This window comes from Juglans regia, chromosome 12, assembly GCF_001411555.2.
Source record: "Juglans regia cultivar Chandler chromosome 12, Walnut 2.0, whole genome shotgun sequence".
NCBI classification, from domain to species: Eukaryota; Viridiplantae; Streptophyta; class Magnoliopsida; order Fagales; family Juglandaceae; genus Juglans; species Juglans regia.
Window position 1 is genome coordinate 25,270,304 of NC_049912.1, and position 20,463 is coordinate 25,290,766.

General features: G+C 35.7%; 2 protein-coding genes across 3 annotated transcripts; both read right to left on the bottom strand.

Annotated features, from left to right (window-relative positions):
• Window positions 1-5,140: 5,140 nt before the first annotated feature.
• LOC109005017 (cyclin-L1-1-like) lies at window positions 5,141-11,474 on the bottom strand. Its single transcript, XM_018983769.2, has 9 exons — window positions 11,275-11,474; window positions 10,264-10,448; window positions 8,783-8,864; window positions 8,342-8,482; window positions 7,913-8,082; window positions 7,165-7,438; window positions 6,443-6,854; window positions 6,290-6,328; window positions 5,141-6,200 (listed from the first exon to the last, which is right to left on the bottom strand). Exons 2-9 carry the CDS (start codon window positions 10,413-10,415, stop codon window positions 6,130-6,132), a joined length of 1,341 nt encoding a protein of 446 aa, XP_018839314.1. The 5' UTR covers window positions 10,416-10,448; window positions 11,275-11,474; the 3' UTR covers window positions 5,141-6,129.
• Window positions 11,475-13,448: 1,974 nt separating this feature from the next.
• LOC109005016 (probable leucine-rich repeat receptor-like protein kinase At2g33170) lies at window positions 13,449-18,996 on the bottom strand. Of its 2 annotated transcripts, XM_018983767.2 has the most exons (5): window positions 18,895-18,996; window positions 18,059-18,740; window positions 14,383-17,381; window positions 13,812-14,127; window positions 13,449-13,687 (listed from the first exon to the last, which is right to left on the bottom strand). In XM_018983767.2, exons 3-5 carry the CDS (start codon window positions 17,336-17,338, stop codon window positions 13,663-13,665), a joined length of 3,297 nt encoding a protein of 1,098 aa, XP_018839312.1. In that variant the 5' UTR covers window positions 17,339-17,381; window positions 18,059-18,740; window positions 18,895-18,996; the 3' UTR covers window positions 13,449-13,662. The 2 variants fall into 2 exon arrangements, with proteins under 2 accessions (XP_018839312.1, XP_018839313.1); XM_018983768.2 differs by having other exon boundaries at window positions 13,449-14,127.
• Between the last annotated feature and the right edge of the window lie 1,467 nt (window positions 18,997-20,463).

A 20,463-nucleotide genomic window follows, 5' to 3' on the forward strand; every position in this document is an offset into this window, starting at 1 on the left:
ATCTTTCACGTGGTGTCACTTCATTCTCTATAAATAGGGGATGAGACCCACGAATTTCATTCATTCCATTCTCTCATTTTCTCAGTCACTTGCACAATTTTGTAGAGAAACTCTGAAGGAAAAACTTCAGAATTACTATCTGTAGTTGGTGACTTTGTTGTATCCTAGAGGTGAATTGCCTGTAATCCGATAGCAAACTCTTTTGAATGAGGGCAATTATCACCTTAAATATAGTGATCAACATGCCTCAAAGTCGCATTTATTTTCCAGATTACTGTATCCGCACAATTTTTCTTTAACAATATATATATATATATGGCTTCAACAGTACTGGTGAACTTGGGGCCGTGTTTTCCTTCCGCTCGTGTCCCAATTAATTTTCATAAAATATATCGTATTATTTATAGAGTAACGATACATATAGTTATAAAGTGCGCAAATATCATGTGATCGCTTTAAAAAATAGTGGATTTTACTTTTAAAAAATTAATTTTATTTCATGTAGATCTTATACTTATTTATTTATTTTTAAATAATCATGTCACATTTGTATATTCACGTCTGCTATTATCATTTTTCGATTCACATCAACGCCGTGGACATGCATGTAGACTTTATTGTCCTATATATTTATAGAAAAATGCTAGGAAACCCGTTTATTTTGTCCTATATATTTATAGAAAAATGCTAGGAAACCTGTTTATTTTGTCTGATTGGTTTTTTTTTTCTTAGTGATTAGGAAAATATTATTTAATAATATTGTAAATTTTTTTAAATATTTAAAAGTATTAAAAAAATAATGTAAAAATATGCCAATTTGCTGTGAACGAATATCAGTTGGATTAAGTCTTTTATGGCAGAAAGTATGCCTGTTGTGTATATATATACACGCACACAAATTTTAAATTATGTTATCCTTATATGAATTTTCCTTGTAAATGCATAAACAGTCGAACTGATAAATCGGTGAACCTTTCACCCTTTTTTTGACAGATGACATTCGATCAGATTCACTTTCACATAATGGAGTACTACTATAAAAGAAGGAAAATTAACGAAGTAACGAATTAAAACTGTTTGCAAAAAAAAAAATAATGCTAAATACAATAATTGAATGTATAGGTCCATATTTATGATTTTAAAAAAAAATAAAGTCTATTATTAAAAAAATAATTATTTTTATGTAAATTTTAAAATTTATCTAATTTTGTAAAAGAAGTGTGCAAAACTTACGTATCCTATAATTATAAATATAATTTTTTATAATAATATATATATTTATAGATATATATAATAATATATATCTATAAATATATATATATATATATAGATAAAAAGTGCTCCGATTGATTAGCGAGATCGAGATGGAAGTCTTGCGAAAAGATAGGGCTATCACAGATTGTCGGATCAATTATATGGTTTAGGATTCCTACGTGATGCTACCGACAGTTTTGTTGGAAATGATATTCATCGATCAATGGCAGAGATTAGATCTAATTAGGAGTTAATCATGCGCCGGAATGGTAGAAATATGTCCTCATATCGTCCAACATGCATTATGGTATGCTATGGTATATATGGGAAATCTGCTCACTTCAAGTATTAATTTTTACGAAAAATGATATTTAAGATCGTGAGTATGTAAACGTCATATAATCATTTAAAAAATAAATAAATAAATAAATATAAAACTCACATAAAAAAAAATTAATTTTTTAATAATAGACTCTACTCTTTTTCAAAACGACTACACAGTATTTGTATACTCTATGACTATATACGTAGCATTACTCAATTTTTACATACCTCCCTAATCACTCGTATCAATTACAAGTTTGGTACCATGCATGCATTATTTATTTCCTTAATTAATAAATATGAAATGGGTTTCCAATTCACAAAAATACTTAATAATGCGCGTTTACTTCTCTCTAAATTAGATAATCCAACATATGCGAAGAATTTGCGCGAGATGATATTATATATCAGTTTTGTTACATATAATTGGCATGCATAAATGGGATGCAACTGGCTGTATGTGGCAAAACTTATGTGAAAGAAAAAAAAAAAGTAAAAAAAAAAAACAAAAAGTAAAAAGGTAAAAACAAAAGAAAACGATAAAGTTCTATTTCTTCTTCTTCCTTTGGTAGCAGACCACACTTTAAAGATTTTCTATTTTTATTCTTTTTCTTTGGTGGAGTAGCATACCATTGTAGCAACCAAGGTTAACACAAAATTTCTTATTCCTTTGGTGTAGCAGACCACACTTTGAAGCAAACAACATTTTTTATTTTCCTTCTTTTTCGATCAATAGTAGACCATTGCAGCAATAAAAGTTCACACATTTTTTTTTCTTCCTACGTAAACCATACTTTTCGTTTCTTTTTCAAAGGAAAAAGAGAAGCATCAAAAGCAGAGGCCATTGCCCCTTTTTATTTTTCTTCTATTTTCCTTTGCTCTTCTCAATTCAAGCTTGTCAGTCTTTCCTCTTCACACTTCCTTTCATTTCCTTTCTCCTTGTCCTTCCCCTATGGAGATATTCAAATTGTAATTAACGCATCACTTTTTATGAGTTACTGGCTCTCAGATAATTTTATTTTATCTAATTGCTCTAAATCGTGTGTGCTTCCATTTTAGATGTGGGTTTTTTTTTCTTCGAGTCATTGTTCTTCCATTTAAGATATATATATATTTTTAAAATAACCAGCCACGTGGGATGCGGTGCCCCCGCGGTTCCCCTGGCCGGTTGTAAATAGACTTTCTCATTATATATAGTTCATTTTCTTCCAAGTAATAAGTAAAGGTAGGAAGGGGCAACCATGCATATTGGAGTTTTCTACCGGGACGTAACTTTGGTAGCACTGTACTTACTGAAAACTAGATGAAAATGGACCTCGATCTATAACTAATAGTAGGTTGGTTTGGATACACAAAATCCAATTATTTCATTTCATATAATCATTACAACTTTCACAAACTTCCACATAAAATATAATAAATAAACCCTGAGGGATAGCTCAGCTGGTTCGGCCTTAGGTTTGTTCCCCAATGGTCACCAGTTCGAGTCTCTTTAGGGCCACTGGAAGTTTACCTGGTCATTAACTTCAGGGTTTCATGAGATTAGTCGAAGTGTGAGCAAGTTGGCCCGGACACCCATGGTTATAAAAAAAAATATATATATATATATAATAAATAATTCAATTTTTTAAAATCTTCAAACAAAAATTATATTAAAAAAATATTTTATTCAACCTTCAGCAAAACATCTCATCTTATTTTCTCTGAACTGCGTAACCAAACAAGGTCTTATAGTATAAGGTGAATCCCTACTCGGATTTGAATTTAAAACTTAATACATGTTAAGGTATTTGGAAATAATTGAATAACCATCGAGCCATTGTCATTGATGGTGATGAAATGGTTCATTTGCTAATAATGGTTTAAACGTAAAAAGGGACTAATCAAGCAAAAAGGAAAGAAAATTGAGGAGAACAATAGATGAGATCCCATTTAAGTAATTTCCGGTTGCGGCCCATGCCCGATAACTCTGCCGACATTAATTCCTGGAATTTCCATATCTTAAAGCATTTACCCATCTTTTTCTGGGTATCAAGAAATTAAGGCAGCATTGCATTCGTGAAATCCAAGTAAATCGATCTATAAAGGCAAGGCTATCAATTTATTTCTTGAAAGACAAATATTCGGTGTTTGTGTTTAAACTTCCAAGAAGTGAAAACACATGATCCTGTCCTGAAGATCTGCAGTACTCCGCAATTTTGCATGCAAATCTCACTGTTGCTTCACGTTTTTTTTTTTCCTTCTACCGTGAAAGGTTCCTATACTTTGGCCTTAGAATTGGGTGGTAAACTCCTTAAACCGCGGGTCACAGCCTGCATGTATTGACTTTTATTAAATAAATTTGTGGACTAGAAAGTATCTTGTGTTCATGTATAGAATTTTCGAGTATTGTGAATTGAATCTCACGCTAGGATTAAAAGTTTATTTCTTGACATTACCAAATACACTATTGATCATATAAAAAGTTAACAGCTCTTCCTTTTAAGATGCCATTTGAAGATTCTTCAAACTTCTGCTTTTGGGGACCCCTCCACGAAAGTTTGTCTTCAAGTGTACCAGAAATCAATAATGAAAAGAATTCTTATCGAAAAGTATAAAAAAGAAGGCCTACTTTGAGTGCATCCCCCACAAAGCTTGCCTTAGTGGTTTCCTTGAATGATAAAATCAGCATTGATGGTCATTTGTCGCAGGAGTAAATATATTTATAATAGTAAATTATGTAATCATTGAATAATAGTTTTGAAAAAAATAAATAAAATATAAAATTTATAAAAAAATAAATTTTTTAATAATAAATTTTATTTTTTTTTTAAATAATTATACAACATTTACGCATTTACGAACATTACCATTTAGTCCACTGATTATGGACCTACCTTCCACGAGATATGGTCACTGATAATCCCTGAGTTTCTGCAACAAGTACTGTCAAGTAATCGACTATAAATTGAAGACCAAACGACAAGGAGACCTCAAAATTAGGAAACAAAAATATATAGAAATTTAAATCCAGAACTTCACTATTTATACACACACCTTTGGCATTCCTTGTGTGCTCCATATTTCACAAAATGGCAAACAGGGGAGTCTCTCTCTTCCTAGTTCTTGCATGCATTTTTGTCAGTACAACAGCATCTGCAAAAGAGAAAGGCAATCATCATTTGCCAGCTGTTCATGTGATCAATGCTTTGCCAAAGAACTCAGAGCCGATGGATCTCCAATGCGATGGAGAGAAGATACTCAACGCTGGGGAAGATTACCAGTGGACTGTAGAAGAAAACAAGTTAGTTTACTGTGAAGCTTTCTGGGGAAAATTATTTGCTTCCTGGCATGGGTTTCAGCCCAGAAGAGATGTGGGTCATAGGGCAGTCTATTGGCTGGTAAAGGATACTGGTTTCTTTCTTAGCTGGGATAATCGTAGTTGGGTGAGAAAACATTTGTGGGAAACTGAGTGATTCCTTCATTTGGAGCTTTAATCATGATCCATACATTCTGTTCTATCTGCAAGTGTTTTTATCTGATTTTGAGAAAATAAAGAAACAGAAGGAGTTTGGTTGTTTTACAAGTCTTTTTTTTTTTTTTTTCCGTTTTAATTCTTGTTTCTCTTATCTTTTTCCTTGCCATGCTTAGTATTGTTAAATTCCAGGAAATAAATCATCGTCATACATATTTTCATCTCCCAATTCAGTTGCCATCTTTGTTCATAACCTCCATGGCTGTGCATCATCTTGCACTTTCATCCATACTACACGTCTAATCCCTACAAAGAGATTTTTCCATGGCTCTCTTCTGTGTTTTGTTTTGTTTTGTTTTGTTTTTATATCTCTGGTCACAAACTGTATTGAAGGCCTAGCTTCCTCGATTCTTTCTTCTTTATTCTTTGTCACAGTTTGACTTTGAACGGGGAATCCAAATTCCAAAATCTTATTTAAGCTGCCTGGTCTTATGCTAATGCCGAATAAAATAACCCCCCAAAATCAGCATAATCACAAACATCACGCAATTCCTTTCACGTTTCATCTCTGTCCCAACTCCAGGCTCCTTCCATCGTAGCACTTTGCGCTTTGGCAGTCGACTAATGGTGAAAACAAGTTGAAGGCTCGTTATTAAGACGCCTAGGAAGGAAAGGATAGGGCTGATAGGCCGTCTAAGCATGCCACCACTTATTGCATGGGTTCCTAAACTCCATAAAAGACGAGCACGACTTCCGGCCCGGTGGGGGTCCATAACCCCCCTATAATAACGCAATACGGCGGAAAAGGTTAAAAACGATACAATAATACAACTCTCGGGCCTCAGCAAAGTATTGCAGGTGGCCGGGAGATGAGAAAAGCTCTACAAGAGAGGCGTTGTACCGCCATTATTGATGGCTGTGTAGAAGATCAATAGTTTGGAATCGTACAGAGATTGATTATCAAAATACGTTTAGAAAATCTCGACTCAAAATCGTTATTGTTTGAATAAAGCAGATTTTCATTCTCTTTATCCCCACTGTTAAGTCTTTCCTTCATACACAGACCAAACGTGATAGCTATACATAAAAGTATGGGTTTAAGCATATGAATGATGTCTATGGCGATCCTTCTCCCTTGAAGAATAAGAGGAACTGTGGTAGTCACGATCTGAAAACGAAAATAGAGATTCAGATAACGAATTCCGGTTAAAAAAGAACCATACCATCATAAAATAACAAAGGGGAACAAGAGCATACCTCGTGATGAGTGATGTCTCGACTTCCCCGAATGCCCCCCTGAATCGACAAGATAAAGACTACAAATCAGAGAATACTCCAAAAATCAAGGACCTCCACAAAGCACAATAAAGATGGCATGAGGTTCATGAACAAAATTGGCTGCAAACATACCTGAGTCCTTTCCTCTATCCTTGGATCGATGACTGCGGTCCTTGACTTTGTCTTTGTCCCTGTCACTTTCCTCTCGGTCACGTTCCCGGTCAGAATCTCTGCCCCTATCACGATCACGGACCTTTATTCTGTCCTCCCTCTCCCTCTCTCTCTCTCTGTCCCTGTCCCTGTCCCTCTCCTTGTTCCGTTCCCTACTTGCCTCTGCTCTGTGCTCGGGATTGGATTTTAGCATGGGCTCTTCTCTTGCATCTCCCTCAACAGGCATATTCTTTGGCTCATCCTCACTTTTCTTAGACTCCTTCAGCTTGTCAATGGCTGCTCTTACCAGTACATCCTTGGATCCAACAGATTCAAGGTTAACTGCTGCTGAAGCTGGCTTGGTATTAGCTGTAGGGCTAGTCTGCAGAACTTCCTACAGTGAAGCATCGAGAGAAAAATCTGACCTTACTAAATTGTTCTTTCTCCTCGGAAGATAATATTTTCACTGAGTAACATTATATGGTCAAACAAATTTTCTTCAGACCAAACAATTGCGATCCTTTCTTTCACCAAAAATCAAGTGGTCCAAAAGCCAACTATACAGTAAGAATCTCCCGGAAAATAGATGCAGTACTTGCTAAACAATTATCCAACACTAATTAATAAATTGTTAATTGCAAAAATCATAGAAAGAATATTAGAAAAGGCTATATGTTTCCCATGCAAGAATGAGACAGTACTACCTTAGGAATGGGCTGAGACTGTGAATCCTTTGACTTGTTAGAAAATGTGAACGAGTCTCCATCCTTGCAGACTGGAATGTACTGTGCCTTAGGAAGGCTGTAAAGGTGAGCCAAAACCTTACAAACTTCATCAATCCCAGACTTGTCTGCATCAAATGCCTTCCACCATGGAGGATTCTCGGGAAGGGGTACATGGAAGCGACGAGCAGCAGCATAGATAACCCCGCAAGCCACAACCTCGCTCTTAAACCGAACACACAAAGTTGAACGCAAACTGCTCACATTTCAATGTCGAAACAAAAGTAAACAATAAAAAGGCCAATGGAAGTGTAAAACGTAGTGGAAAACAGAGAAAAATTGTGCAACAATCAGAGAGCACTGAGTGCCACATACAATTGGGGAAAGTCAACAAAAATATTGCTGCATCATTCTATTATTTTCAAATACTGGTCAGTATCTCTCTCTCTCTCTCTCTTCTCTGATCAGTGATATCCTTCACCAGCAGCTTCATAGAGTATCATAGCTACAATGTGAGGAACAAACTCCAATACTCAAAAAAAGGGGAAGAAGGCTCACACATATCAAAGTATACATAAACTGACTCAATTCTTAAACTCAAAGCACTCGAATTGCAGATGGAAAAAGTTTTCATGTTCAATGGATGACAAAATGATAAGAAATCAAGGCACATAGGTTGTGTAGTAAGTACTAGGAAATATATCCATACGGAGTTAATTGCAGAAGTTACCTATCATTTGCTAGATTCCAAGCTTCTTGCCTCAGTTCTGGAGGTGTTTCAAGGGTGGCAAGGTAGTTGGATATGAATTTATGAGGATGTTCAACATGACAAATGAATCCCATCTCTTTCAATATATGCCTTTCTGTTCGGCTCAGATCAGTCTTGAGGACATGATATTTCTGTTAGAGAAGAAACACAAAGAAGTACAACAAAACCATGATTTTAAAATAAATAAAAAAACAAGAGGGCTTTTACAGGCTCACAAACACTTAAGCAGCTAAACTAAACCAACGATGTAGAAAAAAGTTGCCATAATTGCAATAGGCCAGAAAGGAAAGGAAGACTAAGTAATGAAAAATTCACTTCCTGTGCCAAAGAAAGACAACAATAAACAATAAAAAACATAATTCAAAGCATAAAAGAAGGTGGATGATTAACCTGCGATCCAACCTCCAAATGCTCTATGGGTAAGTTCTCCCTCCTACATTCCATTCTATGGAAAACAATAAGCACTTGTCTTGCTTTCCTCGGGCTTTCCTCCAACTTTGACGCAAGCCACACACAGCTTGCAGCAACTTTCTGCAAGACATTATCAGATAGCAGATAAGTTCAAGATGAAAAACATGGGCACCAAGATCTTGCGTTGGTTAAAGTCAACAAAACAATCATTTGTTTCCAAAGAAAATGTAGGAAAATGAAAAGCCATTCTAGAAAACAAGGACCTTATTCCGATAAAACTACTTGGCCTAGCATAATATGTGGTGTTATCAATATGAGATTAAAACATCATTCATGTACTTCAAAAGACCCTTTATTTTCCTTACTCATTCTCTATGTCTGAGCAAGGAAAGAGAGAATAATGCGTGAACAAAGCTTAACCTTCACATTGAAGCGGCCGAATGATTTCTTGCAATAGAAACGATGGAATAGAACCTGGCCAGTGGCCATTACAGCTTGAGGCCTGTAAGTAATATGATCAAGGAAACGCTGAAATAACAAACAATGGCAAAAAAGAAAGCATTTATTCCCCTTCTATATCTTATATTTGTAGAATCTTTGCCCTGGGGGGTCTCTCATGAATAATTCTTCTCATCAGCCACTATTCACTACCTCATACCCCACACCTTATGAAAAACACCCCACATTCTATAAAAAAAAAACTGTTATGTGTGAGTGTGGGGGTGAATAGTGGCTGATGTATAGCAAAACCCGTCTCTCATTTACTAAGAGTCTGAAATATTGGATTACTAATTGGTGGGATACTATGGAATCCGAAATCATTACAGCTTGAGGCTAGTAAGTAATACGATCAAGGAAATGCTGAAATAACAAACAATGGCAAAAAAGAAAGAATTTATTCCCCTTCTATATCTTACATTTGTAGAATCTTTGCCCTGGTGGGTCTCTCATGAATAATTCTTCTCATCAGCCACTATTCATTACCCCATATCCCACACCTTATGAAAAACACCCCACATTCTATGAAAAAAAAACTGTTAGGTGTGGGATGTAGGGGTGAATAGTGGCTGATGTATAGCAAAACCCGTCTCTCATTTACTAAAAGTCTGAAATATAGGATTACTAATTGGTGGGATACTATGGAATCCGAAATCATTACAGCTTGAGGCCAGTAAGTAATACGATCAAGGAAACGCTGAAATAACAAACAATGGCAAAAAAGAAAGAATTTATTCCCCTTCTATATCTTACATTTGTAGAATCTTTGCCCTGGTGGGTCTCTCATGAATAATTCTTCTCATCAGCCACTATTTACTACACCATATCCCACACCTTATGAAAAACACCCCACATTTTATGAAAAAAAAACTGTTAGGTGTGGGATGTAGGGGTGAATAGTAGCTGATGTATAGCAAAACCTGTCTCTCATTTACTAAAAGTCTGAAATATTGGATTACTAATTGGTGGGATACTATGGAATCCGAAATCATTACAGCTTGAGGCCAGTAAGTAATACGATCAAGGAAGCGCTGAAATAACAAACAATGGCAAAAAAGAAAGAATTTATTCCCCTTCTATATCTTACATTTGTAGAATCTTTGTCCTGGTGGGTCTCTCATGAATAATTTTTCTCATCAACCACTATTCACTACCCCATACCCCACACCTTATAACAAACACCCCACATTCTATGAAAAAAAAACTGTTAGGTGTGAGATGTGGGGGTGAATAGTGACTGATGTATAGCAAAACCCGTCTCTCATTTACTAAATGTCTGAAATATTGGATTACTAATTGGTGGGATACTATGGAATCCGAAATCTTCTTGAACGATATTCAAGATATGAGTATGGAATTCCATAAACCAACATATATTCTACAAAGAAATCAGCAAAGGATACAGTTTAAGCAAGATGCCACTTTCTTGGACGAGATCACAACCATAGATTCGCAGAGTAGTTTCTGTCGCTTCATCTATACCGTCTTTCCTAGAAGGCGAGTCCTTTAGTTGCTCATCAGTTAAGTAGAAATTGTCCATCGCTGTGTAAATCATCCTTACGCAAAGAGCTCAACTACCTTCAATAACCTGCCACAAAATAACAAATCAAACTTTCAGTCTCCTAAATGAACATGCGGAAATCTTTTTTCTTTTTTTAGAAATGTTTTAGCTACAAAAAGATTCCACAAAAGTAAATCTACATACTGACAAGTGACATGGCTTGATATGATATGTTAGATCTACTTTACAATAAAAGTAGTTTTACAATTTAACGTATTGCATTAAGCCACGTCAGTCTATGGGTTTACTTTTGTGGAATTTCTTAGTGGCTGTAGCACTTCTCTTTCTTTTGTTTTTTGGTTGGAAGGAGGGCGGGTAGGGTGGGGAGGAGGAACTTTTTGACACGCAATTACAACTAGAGTGAAACCCAAGATTAAGTTTATTTATGTAAAATCCAAAAGGGATTCGCTTATTAAACTGTCTTTCTTTCAATGTTAGTGAATTAATGAACTATATTGAAACCAAGAAAACAAAATCAGAACTGTTTTAACTGCATTCATATAGGCAACACACGCATTAATTTGCGCATACACGTCAAAACATAAATGGAAAAGACGAAGCTAATTTAGTTTATGTGTCTTAACGTTATGGGCCAATCATAAAAATCCTCCCTGAGTTTTAGCGTGGTTTCAAATAAAGCCTAGGGTTCCTTATCAGCACCCATTGCATAAGCTCAAATATAATACACATGATGTATTTCAACTCGCTCACATAAAATCATATTGTACTTCAAGGTGTTTAAAGTATGCGATCTGTCCTTCATAGCAACTATAGCGGTTTCCAAGTCCCATTCTGGGATTCATCGTGTAGAATAGGAATCCGGCATTTAGATAGAGGAATTTAGGAAAATTACCTTAAGTTTTTTACGACTTGGCGAACCGAAAGAGACTAGTTCCTGGCTCCGAAAGCGAGCTCTCCGTAATTGCGGAGCTGGGGAGGGTGATGGTGGCGGGTAGTGGGCGATCCAAAAGGTGTCGCGTGGGCGTCAAGTTAAGAGAGGGAGGAGAATCAGAAAGAGTCGAGAGAGACTGACTATTGCGACGAATTTTGGCTGCGTTCTATTTGCTTCTTGCGACGAAATTAGTCCCTGGTACTTTTTAATTCTTTTAAAAAACTTAATAAAAAATAATAATAAAATGCTATAAGTCGTAAAAATAAACTAATATTAAGGAAAAAAAAAACTATATAACCAAAAAAACTAAATGATATTAAAATTAAAAAAATAAAATTAAGGGAAACTCTATTTGCAAATATGCTTACTAACACCCCCAAACACATTTTTGATATAGTAACTTGCTATATCGGTTAGCATAAAAAATAAATGTATTTTAAATTTCTAAGTACTAAAGTAGTTTGATATTGAGTGGTGTGCTTAGACAATATATATATATTTTTAATTATAAATGAAACGAGGGGTTTCGAAACCAAATTTTCTATTCAAAAAACTGGATCATATGCCATCAGGTCATCAGACTCTTAATAATGGTATACTTAAACATTGATTGATTTGCCAATAGCATAATTTTAAAATTAAAAAATGAAATATAAACTTGAAATATAAAAAACCTCCCACCAAAGGTGCCCTTTGTGGTGGCCATCGCTTAGGGCCTTAGGCTCCGTTTCACAACACAATATATATATATATATATATATATATATATATATATATAATTTTTAGATATTTCATTTCTAAACATCATTTTATAATTATTTAACTATTTAACCTAATAAAACATCACAATTCAAACTATTTAACTACTATTTGCAAATATATTGAAATATTCTAAATATTTAATATAGACTCAGAATATTTTACTACTATTTATTATTTTATTATTATTTTTCACTACTATTCAATATTTTATAATTATTTTTTTATGATTTTTTTATTATTATTCACAGAACATTTAAGATCAACTCACTATCCAAATGCAACCTTAAGGACCCTAGATCTGGTTTCTCTCGAGTCTAGAAGTGGTCAGTGTCCGAGCACACAATAGGCCATTCAGGGGTCCCACGACCTAGGGATGGTATATTTCAATTTATAATTTTTTCTAAAAAAAAATATTTAATTGTTTACTTGTTTTTCGAAGTTTTATTTTCCATTTTTTATTGATTTATATTATTTTTCTTGTTTTGTTGTTGGTTTTTTTAAAAAAAAAAAATTGGCGATTAAAAAAAAATTATTTACTGTTAAAAAAAATTGTTTTCATTTTACTTTATTACGTTTTCAAGAGATGAATGTGCATTTCTGGCTGTGTATGTACATAATTGATCATATGAAGTGATAAAAGACTGCCACGTCAATTACTTTCGTCATAAATTAATAAAATTTGGATGAAGCGGCCTCCCTAGCTAGCATAGTGTGTAACCTTAGAAATCGTCTTGGAGTTTGAAAAGGAGGCTGATTCAATGAGTTGGTTTTCTAAGCTTTGTGCTTTGATCTGCCCTTATGTGCACATACATCTCATGGAGTTGGAGGCAACCACATTGCAAACTGGAAACCTTACATATGGGAATGGGATCCCTTTTGAAATAAATCCACTTTTTCCAAGGGTGATGGCATGCATCAGAGTTTGTATCTAAATATCATGCATACAAGCAGTTTGTAGCTAATCTCTACTCAAGTCAAAACTTATGAGGGCATTTATATTCTGTCCGTAATATATAAATTTAAGATGTGCAAGTCTAGCGCAAACTTCTTATAAAACGTAAGACCCAATTCTACTTTTCTAGCGAGTTCCAATTATTATAAAAAGGATAGCGCCATACTTGCACGACTTAAGCCTACATAAATGACGATTTCACAGAGAAGGCTTTGCTAATCACAAATGGCGATTTCAAAAGTTTATGATTTAGAACAATATATGAGAAACAAAAGTATTTTCTATGAAAATTATCACTTGTTCTAAAAATTTAAACTGATGAGAATATGTAGATTTTATTATTTATTTTATATCTTAACATTCTCCATCATAATGAGCGAGAAATTATTCACATATTTGGGAAGTACTATACACATGAAGATAAAAAGACAATCATCTCTCAACCAATTTCATTAACTCGAGGACCTTTAAGATACATATAGAAAAGTACCGCAGCTGTACACCAGAGTGATAATGTTGTAGCAATTTCAAAAGGACTTGCGGTATTTTGAGAGAAATATCAGTCCCCCCCCCCCATAAACTAAAATCAGAAGCCAAGTAATGATATTCTTTCATGAGAAATGTACAAGAGATTGTCATTTTTGCTGTCTGTGAAAATACCTGGAAGAATCAGCATCAAGAAATAATCTCAGTTAATAGATATTGGAAATGGTCACATACGTGCAGGAGGCATCAACTTTAAGCAGAAGATCATAAGCTGGAAATAGTAAAGTTCCATTCTCACTCATTAGACTCTATAAGCATCAAGACGACTTCTCGCATTGATGGTCGGTCCAAAGGAGTCATACTCGTGCACATCAAAGCAATTTTTAAGACAGTAAGCATGTGAGCGACTGTACTCTTGTCTTCAAGGTTCAATCTGGGGTCAAGTATCTCAGATATCAATGAATGATCCCGAATGTACTTTCTCACCCACGAGACAAGATCACCCCCTTGATCTAGTGGCTGTACAGGGGTTTTCCCTGTCAGCAACTCCAATAGAACAACCCCATAGCTATAGACGTCACATTTTTCTGTAACCTTCATAGTGTATGCATATTCTGCATGCAGAAGCATAAATATCTCAGTCATTATAAATAAACTTACTCTCAATTGTAATATCCAAAAAGCATGACTCTCAATTGTCATATTGATGAATCAAAGATGCCCATGATGACTAGAACAAATAACTATTATAAACATTTCATTTTGACCTTAAAAAAGACTATTTGTATTAGCAGTATTCTTACAGAATACTGATAACATTATCTTTGAGAGTCTAAAATGGAGTCTGAAAACACTTAAAGGATGCTTACCTGGTGCAATGTACCCATATGATCCTGCAACTGCAGACATTGATTTAGATTGAGGCATGTCAACTACTTTAGCCAAACCGAAGTCACCAACATGGGCTTCGAAGCTATCATCAATTAGAATATTATTGGACTTTATATCACGGTGAATAATCCTTGGTTTGCAATCGTGATGCAAATAAGAAAGACCTTCAGCTGCTCCAAGAGCGATTGTGAACCGAGTTGGCCATTCCAAACTACAATAGGCCCCATGAAGCATTTCACCCAAGCTGCCCCTAGCCATGTACTCATATAGAAGCAGATTGGAACCATGATGACGGCAGAAACCGTATAGCTTTACAATGTTACGATGCCTAATCTTTCCAAGAGTTAAAATCTCAGCCCGAAAACTGTTCTCAATGTTGTTCCCCTCCCTGTTAGATGCTAGTTTCTTAACAGCAATAATCTGTCCAGAATGCATAACTGCTTTATAAACTGTTCCACAAGCTCCCTTTCCAACAGCATAACTGTCATGGAAATTTTCTGTGGCCTCAACCAGATCTTGGAAGGTGAACCCCTCTTTTGGAGGGAAATAGATGTCTGAATCTGGAAATGGAATGTCCTTATCTTGCAAGGAAGGATGCGTCTCAGCTGGACGTCTCATGAAATACAAAAGAATTACAATTAGAATGAGAGAAATGCCACCCACAGCAGCTGCGGTTGCTGTAATAATTTTACCCCGAGGAGCATCAACACTTTCCAGAGATGGAACAGACGGTGAGGATAGAAGTTCACCGCAATCTACAAGAAGGCCGCCACAAAGCCCTTTGTTCCCAATGAAGCTGCTGATGGCCATGTTACTAAACAGTGATCCAGAAGGTAAAGGTCCAGCAAGGTTATTGTATGAGAAATTGCAACCCAATAAACTAGACAGATTTTTAAATGTGTCTGGAATTTCACCACTCAATTGATTATTATTGAGGAATAGGTATATCAGTAAACTAAGATTGCCAAGCTCTGCTGGTATTCTCCCAGTGAGATTGTTATTACTGAGATCCAATGCAATCTGCAAGCTTGAAAGGGAGCCCAACTCAGGAGGTATTTCGCCAGAAAATGAGTTTCCACCCATCTGCAACTCTGTCAAACGGGAGAGGTTTCCCAATGCCAAAGGTATATCTCCGGAGAAATGGTTTTCAGATAATCTGAGAATCTCCAACTGCGAAAGGATTCCAAGCTCATTTGGTAATGCATCTATAAAACTATTGTTGCTGAGATCAAGCCGTTGAAGCATCTTGCAATTAACAATTTCAGGCGGAATCCTTCCCACAAGCAAGTTCGAGGAAATATTAAAAGTCACCAATCGAGACAGATTTCCTATTTCCTTAGGCAACTCTGATGTAAAGTAATTGTTGGCAATATGAAGCCTCTGCAACTTTTTGCAGTTCCCAACAGCTGGGGGAATTAGACCACTGAACCCGTTTTGATCCAATTCAACAGCTGAAAGGTTCGCTAATTTGCACAAGTCCGATGGAAAGCTCCCAGTAAGTCTGTTTCTGACCAGACGAAGTTGCACCAAAGATTGGCAATTGATGATCCCAGTAGGGATATTTCCATATAGTTTATTGGACTCCAGATTCAACAACATCAGGTAAGAATGCCGGCAAAGATGAGGAGGTATCCTTCCTGTTAGTTGGTTCTTAGAGAAATCAACCACCCAAAGTCGGCTGTAAAGACCAAGCCCTTGGGGAATGCTACCAGTAAGAGAGTTGTCAAAAAGCTGTAACTGGGTCATGTTAGTCAAATACTGAAACCCAGTTGGAATAGAACCTGTGAGGTTATTGATTGAGAGGTCAACTTTTGTCAAGTTCCTCAAGCTACTGAGCTCATTTGGTATAACACCCTTAAGCTGGTTCTGGAAAAGGTATAGTAAACTTAGGTTTGTGATCTTACTGAACTCAGAGGGAATCTCACCGGTCAAATAGTTTTCCGAGAAATCAATTTCTAATGCCAGAGAAAGATTCCCAATCTCCCTTGGAATTGTTCCATTCAGCTTATTTCTATAGAGGTACAACATCCTCAAAGATTTGAGGTTCCCAATCTCCTTAGGTATAGATCCCACAAGAGCATTCTCATACAAAGCAAGGGTAACAAGCCTTGTACAGTTCCCAAGTTCTTTTGGGATAAACCCTGAAAGCTGATTAGACTGTAGAATCAGATCTTTCAACTTCCCGAGCATCCCAATTTCTTTTGGTATTTCCCCTCCTATCTTATTTTGGGTAAGGCCAAGTAATTTTAAGCTCACGCATCCACTTATTTCAGCTGGTATGCTACCAGAAATAGCATTTTGCCCAGCTCTAAGTGAAGTTAGATGCTTAAGATTCCCAATAGAACGAGGCAATTGGCCTGTGAGATTGTTGGTGTATGCCACCAAATCAACCAATAAAGACAAGTTTCCAATCTCCTCCGGAATAGGGCCGGATAGTTTATTGTTGCATACATTCAATTTTTTCAAATTAGACAGCAAACCCAACTCAGCAGGAAGTTGCCCCTCAAAATGATTATTATTCAAATAGAGGTATTCCAACATGGAACAGTTTCCAATCTCCCTAGGTATATCTCCAGTGAACCCATTATCAGAAATATTAAGCACAGTTAGATGGACCAAACCACCAATGCTAGGGCTCAGGGTTTTAGAAAGGTTCTTTGAATTCAAGTGAAGCATGTTGACAACAGGATCATTGTCGGGAGTGCAACTCACACCAACCCATCCACATGGTGTTTGATCAGAGGGATTCCAATTTCCCAAAAGGTTAAGTTCATCATGAAGACTATTTTTCAGCACTAGAAGGTGCAGCCCCTCCAGATTTAACCCCTCTGCAATACAAAAAAGTACGGCAGTAACAAACAAGGACCCCACAAACCTCAATCCCCGAATGCTTCTTGAATTGGAATGCCCTGACATTTTAATAGCACCCGGCATGATAACAACTATGGCATAACTAGATTGTATAACACCTGCACTGCTGCACATACATAACTGCTTCAGATTGCAAACCATTGTATTAAACACAAAAACAATCATATTTCATACTTGCAAGAAGGAAACTGTATTTTGAAAGAGTTAGTCTACATACAGCCCCCATTTGGAACTGCTCATGCAAGCCCATACAGTTATGTTTAAAAAAAAATTTAAAATTACAATAATATCCTTTTTAAAATGATGATTTTTCTCCTCTTAACCCCATTCATAAATGGAACTGCACATGCAGTCCCTACTTAGGATTGCAAATAGAATTTCTGATTTTGAAAATGACGAGATACTCGCAAAAAAAAAGGGATGAATCGATCACAGGAAAGTGTATTCAAAATCAGTATTCAAATAACTAAACAAACCAAAGTGGATCCTTGAGAAATGAATCTCTCAATTCAATGCAACCGCCTAAAAGAATCAAAAGACTAGCCTAAGAGAAATTAAAATACAAAACAAAACTGTGATAAACCCATCAACTGAAAGTACCCAACAACTTAAAAATATAGACAGTTGACAAACCAAATAACCATTTTCACTTTTCAGCAACCACCCAGGAATTCAATAATCAAAAGAAGCCATCTTGTTACCAAACCAATGACAAATATGTCAAGCCAACAATTCTATAAATTAAAAAATTCCAGCAGATATCACAGAGACTATAAAACACACCTCTCAAAGCCCGAGATCACTCATCAAAAGAGAGGAGATTGAAGCTGCAAGACCACCACTGCCAATAGACTTCTCCTTGCGATGACAAACTGAAATCCGTGTAATTCATGGATCAAAGGGCGAAAAAAGAAACCCGGGTTCGCCTTTCTCGTAAATGGTGAGATCCTCGAACTATGGGCCAATATATAGTTACAAATGGAAAAGAAGAAGAAACAGTTACAAAAAAGAATCTGAAAAACTATCCTCCTTCCTGCCGATTTTCAACAAGGAAGCTCAAAGTGCAATGAATCCAAGAGAGATTTTCTGTATAATACTTAATCGAAAAAGATGGCAAAGCGGAGACTTTGTGCTACAGTCACGGTTGCTGTCGTGACTCGTGAGGGATCTTGAAGTGGATTAAGGGACGGGCAAGAGCTCTCGGTCGAAGCTCTAATGGCCGACAAGGCATGCTCTCATTTCCTCCGCAACTCGATGGCCATGGCTGAGTCTCTCTTGGAGTGGGGCTATCTGTGTACAAGTTTCTCTCCCCATTCTAGTGCTTGATAGAAGTAAAAGGAAACTGTATTTCATTTTGTAAAGAACCTCGGGATTTTGCTGATTGGGACGGCCGCTGGGTTGGGTAGGTACACTTCAATTTGTACCTCTAGTTTTGCAGAGTCCTCTGCCCTGCTCTCTAATCTTCCTGCAAAGTTATCCATGAATAAATATCATTTTTTTTCGTCTGTATAATTAAAAGGAACTAACATATTAATTTATTCTCCTTAGAAAAAAAACCAATCATACAGATTATAAAAAAAAAAAAAAAATTCAGCAACAGAGGAATCTGAGAATCTAACGTGCGCCAAGTTGGAAAAGAGAAAACGAAAACCCAGATGAATTTACTCGGTCATCCAAAGTTAGACATGACAACTCTTCACTTTCGATGGATAGAATTTGAGGAGTTAACTCGTTTATCAGACCAGGTCAGTTCGTATCCTTTATATACTTCACATATTTTATTCCCCCGTGTGCATGAATTTTTATTTTTATTTTTTTATATAATTTTATAAAAAATTCTAAACATAAACTCTATATTCATATACACTATTAAATAAAAAAATAAAATTACATATTTTTAAATACTGTACCAAAATATGAGACTTCCATCTAACTCTAATTTTATATTAAAAAGAACAGAAGTTATTATCAAATAAATAAGTTCGTTCTCTTTTTACAACAAAAAAATAGAGTTTGGTTGACCAAAAGAAATATTTTTTTTTAATTTTTCCTTGGAACTTGAAAATGAAAATGACTTACTGATAGATAAAACAACATGATTCAAACTTAGAAGTGAAAAAAAAAAAAAAAAAAGAGATTCAAAACTCCCATCAAAGTTTGGGGACTCAGAAGGAAGGAAGTGGGGCATTAAGATCAAAGACATGCCCCACCAATCTAATTTCAAAAAATCTACTCAATTTTTTACTATTTATACAACCTCCACACTTCACATTATTTTTAATTTTTATTATTTTTTTCTTTTATTAAATATTTATTATATGAATAATGAATAAAAAATTTGAAATAATTTAAAAAGAATAAACTCAAAAAAAAATTTTAAAAATTTAAAAAATTTAAAAAAATGTGAAGTGTAGAGTGTGGTGGAGGTTGTATAGCAAAGCTCATCTAATTTTCAGGGACGCGTTACTACCAACACTCGTATAATTATTTTCATCTTCAATATATATTTTTTTATTAAATAAATATCTTGTATTTGCGAAATCACTTTTTCTTTTTCCAAACCTATGAGTACTGTAGGAGGGGTGGGGCCAAGAAAGCTCCCCAAGCTGTGCAGCCACTTGCGTTTATGTCCCTATTGGACGGTCCACGTTTGGGAAGGAGATGGGTCGGACAACAAATGATGCAATCTTTGGAAAGGAAGGACTGGTGAGGGTCCCACCTTGAAGATTGTGGAAATTTAGAGCAGGAAAATGTGGAAATCCGTTGGTTGGGGGGCGCATCCTTGGACTGTGCAGTTGTGCTTGTTTGAACTGTAAAAACTGTAACACATTTTTTTTCCATCCTTGTTGCGTTTCTTTTCTGGGTTGGCTCATCTCCACTACCAAAAAAAAAAAACATCCTTTTTCCATGGCCTAGCCTAGGTGTCTTTGGATATTCATCCATGCATTTTAGTAATCCCGTGGACTTTCAAATCTTGTTCTTCTCCCAAGTATCACCACTCACGTCTGCACACCTCTTTTTTCAGCTTTTGTTTATGAGATGCTTATCCATCTTGATCTTACCTTATTTTATTTTTTTCAATGATATAAAGTGATAACCTAACATTTGATTTTTTCTGGGATATGATATGAGAAAAGATTTGTCGTTCTTTCTTGACGTAACATTAAATTATTGATATATATATATAT